The sequence below is a fragment of the Formica exsecta genome, unplaced genomic scaffold, assembly GCF_003651465.1.
Source record: "Formica exsecta isolate Colony F162 unplaced genomic scaffold, ASM365146v1 scaffold458, whole genome shotgun sequence".
NCBI classification, from domain to species: domain Eukaryota; kingdom Metazoa; phylum Arthropoda; class Insecta; order Hymenoptera; family Formicidae; genus Formica; species Formica exsecta.
Genome location: NW_021851814.1, coordinates 336,056 through 344,777, shown reverse-complemented (window position 1 = coordinate 344,777; position 8,722 = coordinate 336,056). Strand labels below are relative to the sequence as shown.

Here is an 8,722-nt window from a genome sequence, read left to right as displayed (position 1 = left end):
AAAAAAAAAAAAAAAAAAAAAAAAAAAAAAAAAAAAAAAAAAAATTCATCGCGAAGCTAATAAAATCGAGAAAAATTATGACAATGTAAAAGAAGAAGATGAATTCTCTTCGATACCACCGCGTGCCACATTCGATCGGTCGAGGTTCCCATGTTGCACTGTTCACGCTTCGCGGAGCACAGACAAGATCATAGACGCGCGAATAATTACAGAAAGCGATTGAGAGTGCCGAGGGGCCCGATGGGAAGAGAGAATGAAAGAGAGACAAAAGAGAGAGACAGAGAGAGACAGAGAGAGAGAGAGAGAAAAGAAAAATCTCTCTCTCTCTTTTTTTCTCCCTCATCTCGCGCTTATTCGCGCGTATATATTCAAGGTAGCATAGACGCGCTTTTTCTCACGATGCGAATCGAACAACCGATACTTTTCTTTTTTTTTTTTCCCCGCCTAGCCGATAATAGCTTTGTCCTTCGCGCGAATGACCGCGGAGAGACCGCGCGGCGAGTCATCCGCAAAGGATCTAAGATCTAGGTGAGCGCGTAACGGGGGTCCCGGGGGCCTGACCCACCCCACTTGTCGGACACCACGCCATTTACCTAGCTACCTACGAATTCGCCTTGCCATTATTGGTAGGGAAAAACTTTTTTCCGGTTCTCTCTCCCCCTTGGATCCCCTTGCACGCGCGCGAGCACAGAGTAAAAACAATCCGCCGGGGATATATAAGTGATCTAGCGGGGTACACGAGATGTGTAGTCAGTCCACAGTACTGACGAGAGATCGCAAGTGCCTAGAGCAACATGTTCAAACTGGTGAGTAAAGTGGTATACTCGAGGCGGAAAAGCGCAGACGGGACTTTTCTCGGGGAAACGTATAGATATTGGGACGCGATATTTTTCCCAAGCAACGCACGACGAATGTCTAGAGGATATTTTAGATATTTTCCTAGGATTTCTTTTTATAAATCTCTTGAATTTTGTTTCCCTTTCGTTTATATTAAAAGAAAACATCATCGTGGAGAATAAAATTTTTGTTGAGAAATATATGTATATATTTCTCAACAAAAGGAATATTATAAAGAGCCAATTTTTATATTTTCGAAATATAAATATTTTCACACAGATCCCATAATATATATAGATAGGTGTAAAAACATTTATATTTCGAAAATATAACAATTGGCTCTTTATAATACTGCTTTTATCTACAGATAAAATTTATCTCAGACTGCAGAGAGAGAGAGAGAGAAAGATTCAACTCGCAATATCGTGAGAAATGCTCGGGCGATCCACGGTAACATTTGCTATGAACTTTACCTGCCGCCGCGGGCGCGATTTTATCACGGTAGAATACGCTCGTTTCATTCATATCGTATGAATAGATACGCGGTTGAAATCACCCTGGATGTGCGTAAATAAAGCCGAAGGCTATGCACAACGACGTGAATTGTTCGCTTAGAAACTTTGCATCTTGTCATTTATAATAATCTTGCATTGGAACTTTTAAAAGGGAATTAATGGTGCGTGTGCATGTTTTCCCTATTATAATTTTTTTTTTTCATTTTTATATATTTATATTTTTTATATTGTAATATTTAGTTCTTCTCACTATAAATTAAAATATATATATATATAATTTTTTAATTACGCTTTCTTCTAATTAAAAAATATGTTATAAATCATAATCTTTTATTTTTCGCTATTCAATTTTATCAACCTGACAGAGAGAAGCGTTTCCTACACAAATCTGACACATATTTTCTGTCTACTAAAAGATGTATATATATATATATGAATATGTAATTTTGCGATTCGCATAAAAATGCTTTCTCTGTATTGCACGATGGTATTAAGTTGTATATCAAATCTCGCCTCGGATTCTCGTCGCGATTTATGTGGACCGTCTTAAAATGAATCCATCTTCTGCAGATCCTTCTTCTCGCGACCGTCGCCTACGCGTCCGCCGGTGGTCTCTACTCCGGTTACGATGGAATCTACGGCTACGGCGGCTACGGCGGCTACAGCGGTTACGGCTACGGTAGCGGCTATGGCAGCGGCTATGGTAGCGGCTATGGTTTAGGTCATGGAGTAGCGGCGATCGCACCTGCGGTCACATACGCGCACGCTCCAGTTGCAACGAGTTACGCCAATACGTACAAGGTAAAAGCTCCCAAACGTTGAACGTGTAACCGGATGTTACGACACGAGTTGAGGATTATCAGCGTAACTGTGAAACGCCAACGACGTGGCCAAGAGCCAGAAGAAGATTTAAGTCTTATTCGCTCGTAATTCACGAACGAGCTCTCGCGTAAAATTAAATATGGGCGAAATAAAGTTTTCGCACATACAAGCGCTTTCGCTGGTAGTATATTATTTCGGTAAAACATAATTTGAATGGATACAATAAAATGACAATCGATTAAAGTTTAAGTAAAAAATTAAAATTTTGAAATTTATAATTTATTAATTATTTCATTAAATTAAAAAATTTAAATTTATATATATAATTGAGTTCTTTTACTATATATCTAAATATAATATAAAATAAAATAAGGGATAAAATAATATATTTTTCCTTCTCAGGTCGCGGTTGCTCCAACTGTCACTAAGCTTGCCGTTGCACCTGCCATCACCAAATTAGCGTACGCCGCACCTACAATCACAAAGGTGGCTTACGCTCCAACTTACGCATCACCAGCGGTGAGCTACGGTCATTACGGATACACGGTTCCACCATCGGTCACCTATCTGCAAAATAATCTTGGATACGGTCATGGTCTTGGATATGGTCTTGGATATGGTCTTGGTTACGGTTCTGGACTCGGTTATGGCCATGGTTACGGATACGGTGGATACTACCATTGATATTAAGACTATCGAAGCAAAGTCTTCGAGAGTAATCTTGGTCGACAGGTGATGGCTGGCATCACAGCTGGCTTATCGCCGCAAACTTTATCATCGGCTATGTATACAACGTTTACAATATACGTTTTCATCTTTTACATCGTCTTGATTTCTTATGACACGTCCAATTTTTTCCAAATTAATTCCAAATTAAAATCGCCACGGAAGCTAAAAATGGCGTCATCCGTCTCGTCATCTAGTCGTTTAGATCGTCCGAAGGACGTACGAATAAAGATTAAGAAACGATCCTGCGGATATTTATATCGTTCGATTAATTGTCTGAATTAGCCTTGATATTTCACTTTATATGTTAATATTATTCGATATTGCGTATTAATTTTTTTTATCGTATCTCGTGCCTATAATTCTCGTTTCCGCGGTTGCTGCGATTTAAGCGATCTTACACCCGCAAAGATCCGTCACGTCTGACCGAAGACAGGATTGCTAGAGGCTTTTATACATTCCGTCTTACGTTAGATCAGTCATTCGTCCATCCAGCGGAACGTAAGAGATTGCGCAAGGTGAAAAGGAGAAACGTATAGAGCAGCGTGTGAGAGAAGAAGCGAGGCTTAAGAGTAGATCAAGGCTAAGGCGAGGCAACCGCGAATTCTGTTTATCCCGATCAACGATCGGATCGTTTTGGTCCTTTTACTTTGGCGTAACTTTAATTTCGCGATTTTATGTAATAACGCTTTATATAACATGCACTCGCCTCATTAAAATTGTGTCTGTTATCCTTTCAATATTTGATCCCGCGTATCGATATTGAATATTTTATGGAGAGAGACCAAAGGGTCTTTGAATAGTCTCCTGAATTTATAACTCTCTATTCTTATAAAGAACAATATTTGATAATTATCAATAAATATAGAGTGATATATAATAAATAATATTAGAGTTAAAATATTTGAATCGATAATTGATTATAATCGGATACTTATTAAAATAATATTTAATTATGTGTGAATTTATTTTGACACACAAAGATCTTCAAAAGATCATGTATCAAAGATAACATTTTTCGTCTTAATAAAGGCACGGTTGGACGATTAATTTGATGTACGTGACAAGACACGCGCGCAAACTGTTTGCAAAACGATTCGACTTCTTTAAAGTCAACATCTCTGTCCAAGGTAGATCGATAAAGGAGATATTCGGCGAATTATGCGTTCTCGTTTCACACAAATTTAATTTGCGCCGGCAGTGTCCCGACGAATACAGGGTGTTTTAAAATCAACAAATCTCTTTCAATTACAGTTTATTCGGTTAATTTAACTAGAGGCAAGAATTCTCTTTTTTAAAATATTACCTATATATTTTTACGATTATATAAAATTTCTTTTAAATTAAATAAATTAACTAATTTTATTTAAATTCTTATTAATTATACAAACTTAAAAAAAATTTGTTAAAGTAAAATCCATTTGAAATTAATCGAAAAATATAACTTTGTTACTTTTTAGCTTTTCAAAAATTTAGTTTGAAAAAAGCCTTAATTTTCACGTTAATTATTTAAAAACTATCGTCTTCTCGACATTTTATGTCGATGAAAAATGGACTTTAAATTGACGAAAATTCGTCATAAAAAGGAGCATTCGGTAGTTGTTTACAACTTATATATTAAATGCTCGCGCTTCTCTCTTTTATTCTTCGTCATCGCCGAGCACGGTGGCGAAATATTACAACGTCAAGGGTCCGGGCCGCTGACAGTCTTGCTCATTCATTTATTTACTTTCTCACTTATCGTTGCACGCGATCGTGCTCCAGATTTATTAGAGCAGGGTCGTCGTCTCTCGGACTTCGCCCATGCCGATGACTCGTGAATCGTGCATCGACGAGGAGCCGAGAGAGCTCGAGAAATGCGCGTACATGCGAACGACGTCCGTTTTTAAAGTATAACGCACGGGAAAAACGAAAATGGATTTCCTCGTATAGCGATCATGGAAAAGCGTGGAACGCGACCGTGCTCCGAAATTGGTAGCCGGGAGAGAATAACATCAACCAGAAATCGCGAGACTTCCTTACTCGTCACAATACTAATCAGTCTTAATTAAACAGATAGTGTAAATAGGAGATAATATAAATATATATTAGGTGTACAACTTTGCTTCCGCCGTTTTCCTATAGATGGCTTTAGCGGTAAGTAGATTTGTACGCTGCCCGAAAGATGGGAGAAAGTAGTGGCCAGCGATGGACAATACTTTGAATCATAAATGTATAACCAGTTTTTTACAATAAAGCCTCGAATTTCGGAAAAAAACGGCGGAAGCAAAGTTGTACACCTAATATATAGATTTTTTTATATATATATCTTTTGGAGAATAGAAGATTTTTTGGGGGAGAGAGAAAGAGAATTAAATATTATCGCGAATAATAATAAAAAAAATTAGGATAATTAAAGAAAAGCGCTCGGATATTAATATCGAGTCTAAATATTTTTGAATTATATTACCGCAAGGATAACGTAACAAAAAGCCAAGTCCTTCCATCGCTCGCATGTTTCGTAAAATTATGTGTTTCGTAAATCAAATATTATAAATCTTATAGATGCATTTTAAGATTTATATTAATATAAATTTTTATCGAAGAATGTAAGGTGTCTATTATAATGCCAATCGTAATCTTTCCATCGGTATCGCACGAATGCATTGTAATGAATGGCTCGCATACTTTCCATTGTAAAGCGAATGTAAATGCAGCATGGTCAATTCTATTGCATAGTGCATGTGTGATATGGACGTACTGTCAATTAACGCCTGGAGCTTGCATACAGCTTGTAATAAGAGCGCGCGCGTTGGCGTTGCGTAATAAAACAAACTGCCATGGCCGGGTTTATTTCGGGATCGCAAAGTAAGAGATTTTGACTGACATCCCTACGATGAGCGATGGGCGTTGTTGCGTATAGAAGAGTTATGTGATTTATTCGCTCGGAAAGGTCGCGCAGTACTTTCTACGGCGGGTGTCGCGGTCTCACTACGAGGCCTCGTCAATCTTGCAAATTCGTAGATACACGCGTCATCTACGAGTGCAATTTATATTTACCGGTAAATTACATAAATATTTATTAATGATATAAATCCGTTTTATTAAATACGAATATTTTTGTTACGCATAAAGTTGCAAAATTACAATAAACGAAAAAAAAGTATATATTCTTGCGCGCTTATTTTCTCGAATAATTTTTATCTATAAAATATCTTCTTTTTTTTTTATTTTTATGCTAGTATATTGAAGTACGCACTTTGTAGTAACGTTTCTCTTTTTTCAGAATTATTATCTTAAAAGAGATGTAGCGAGCGAATATTTTTTTCGCGTGAAAAATATTGTGAATGATAAATCTCTATTAAAACTGGGTAAAATAACGCACATCGAGATTTGTCTCGCAATATTTTACGAGAATATATTTGAAAAATCTTTCTTTGGATTTGCACGTGTTGAATCAGCGTAGCCTGGTGAAATTACAAATTTAAGATGGAATTATATTACGTAAAACGGCTGTAACGAGAGGCCTCCTGACTTATGTACGAGCGCATTTGGCTTTGCGCGTAATTCGAGCGTTTCGGCGTAGACCGGCATTAAAATTCCCTTTGAGGCCCAAGTACTATAAGAGGATTACTTTCCGTTCAGTTCAACACATATCTCGTTTCGAACACGTCAATGTCCGTTGTCGCCGATAATAATAATTCCGTAACGCAATGTAGGTAGACACGTACATGGTACAATAAATAGAGGATTGTATATAATCGAAAAATATTAATTAATTATTAATTCTCTGTTTCTAATTTTAATATATATATATATGCGTTTATGTATATATTATAAAAATTATAATTCTTTAGAACTCATCCACGTTGCTCGGATCCAATATCAATCGATTCTGCAGATGGAAAATTGGTCCCGGAAAATTGTTTCAGAGAGGCTGACAATTAATACGGCGTAAGCGATCGGTGCCGTCATGGCGGTGGTGTGTATTCTGGGGCTGCGGGCACGAGCCAAACATGCACGAGAGACGACGTGTACGCACCAAGTCCGCGTCAACGGGCGCGGCGGCGATCACGGGTGCTGACTCCAGGATACCGGGGGCCGGTGCCGATGCCGCCACGGCGGCGCAGACGGCGACGACGAGATAGAGGATTCCTTCTTCTCGAAAATATATGGATTTTCGCGAATTGCTACGCTACTCGACTCTAATAGCGAGATCCGTCTCTCTCTTTTTTTATAGAACCGAGAATCTCCTTTACACGAGGAAAGAACAGATTCTAGAAAATGATATTAAAAAACAGGTTCTCTTTCACCTTTAATTAATTTATTAAAAATTTGTCTAAAAAGCTGAATGTCAAAGGATATCCTCGTGATTCAAAAGTGGCTGCGTCTACACGTACGTGGACCAAGATTTTCCGGATTCGGCGAAATTTACCGTACGAAAGATTTAGATCGTTTTAAAAAACGGACAAAGGGCAAAGGGGGAGCAAGTCGGTCGACGATATCTACCGCTCCAATGATCGATAGATTGGAAAATACAGGATATGGATATACCGTCTCTCTCTTTTTTATATAATCTCTTTTTTATATAATTACGAGGAAAGAACAGATTCTAGGAAAGAACATTAAAGAACAGATTCTCTTTTCCTTTAATTAAGTTATTAATTTTAAGAAGCTAAACGTCAAAGGATATTCTACCTCGTGATTCAAAAATGGCTGCGTCTACACGCACGTGGACCAAGGTTTTTCCAAATTCGGCGAAATTTACCGTACGAGAGACTTAGATTGTTTTAAAAAACGGACAAAGGGCGAGGGGGGAACAAGTTGGTCGACGATGTCTACCGCTCCGATGATCGATAGATTGGATAATTGAATATTGTATAATTTTCGGTTATCAATCGTTATCCCTTTTAACAATATTGCGCTTCAACCAATATATATTATATACATCAACTCCCTGATGGGAAAATAATCCGTTATATGAATTAATGGCTATAACAATGCTTTGCTGTATGTAAATAATTACATAATGCTTGATCGCGGAAATAAATTATTAATTCATTAATTTAATAATAAATTAAACATATATGTGCAAATCTATGGAACTATACGCATTATAGATTTCCATTCAACGTATCATGGGACACATCGTTGTAAAATTTTAATACGTCAGGCTGACATATGTCGTAATTTATCAACGTAGATTGATAAAAAAAGAGAAAGAGAAGGAGATACCGAAAGATAGGATGCGCCTTGTGTAATAACGCATAATATTTTATGCCACGCACACGCGATTGCGTAGAAAAGCGGTCGATAGTTGACGTTACCGTATGTCTAGGTAGCTGACATAGCGCACCGGAGTTGCTGTGATTTTCGTCAGTGCAATGTGTCACGCATTGTCATTGTCGATGCGTGATTGCACAAGGACGATGACAATCTGCGTAACGCACAAGCAGAGAAAACAACACAGACGCACGCACTCTCCAATATTACATGTTGTCTTATGCGAAGTGCGTTGCACGAAATTGTGCAAGTCGAGCATCTACTTTCGCGACTTGTGTCACAATGCCTCCCCCTCCCGATTTGTTTTCTGGCGATTCTGGTTCGCGACCTGTTTCATCGTCGTAATGTACGTAGACGTAACAGCCGTTCAATCTGCGTTATTGGGTCATTTATCGAGGCAAGTATATGTCAAGAAACAGAGAAAAATTTTACAGATTACTTATAAAGGAGGAATTCTATAAAAAAATTTCCGAGAAAGTATAGTAAAATTTTTTCAAGAGAAAGAAAAAGAGAATTAATTTATATATAAATATATTTAAATTAAATATAAAAATAAAAAT

The 8,722-nt window shown here is 37.5% G+C and overlaps 1 protein-coding gene across 1 annotated transcript; it reads left to right on the top strand.

Annotated features, from left to right (window-relative positions):
- Window positions 1–694: 694 nt before the first annotated feature.
- LOC115240980 (cuticle protein 64-like) lies at window positions 695–2,995 on the top strand. Its single transcript, XM_029816465.1, has 3 exons — window positions 695–806; window positions 1,923–2,153; window positions 2,577–2,995. Exons 1-3 carry the CDS (start codon window positions 795–797, stop codon window positions 2,856–2,858), a joined length of 525 nt encoding a protein of 174 aa, XP_029672325.1. The 5' UTR covers window positions 695–794; the 3' UTR covers window positions 2,859–2,995.
- The last annotated feature ends 5,727 nt before the right edge of the window (window positions 2,996–8,722 follow it).

Coding starts and splice junctions, on each gene's coding strand:
- LOC115240980 (XM_029816465.1), top strand. Junction 2,154..2,576: donor GTTACGCCAATACGTACAAG/GTAAAAGCTCCC, acceptor TTTCCTTCTCAG/GTCGCGGTTGCTCCAACTGT.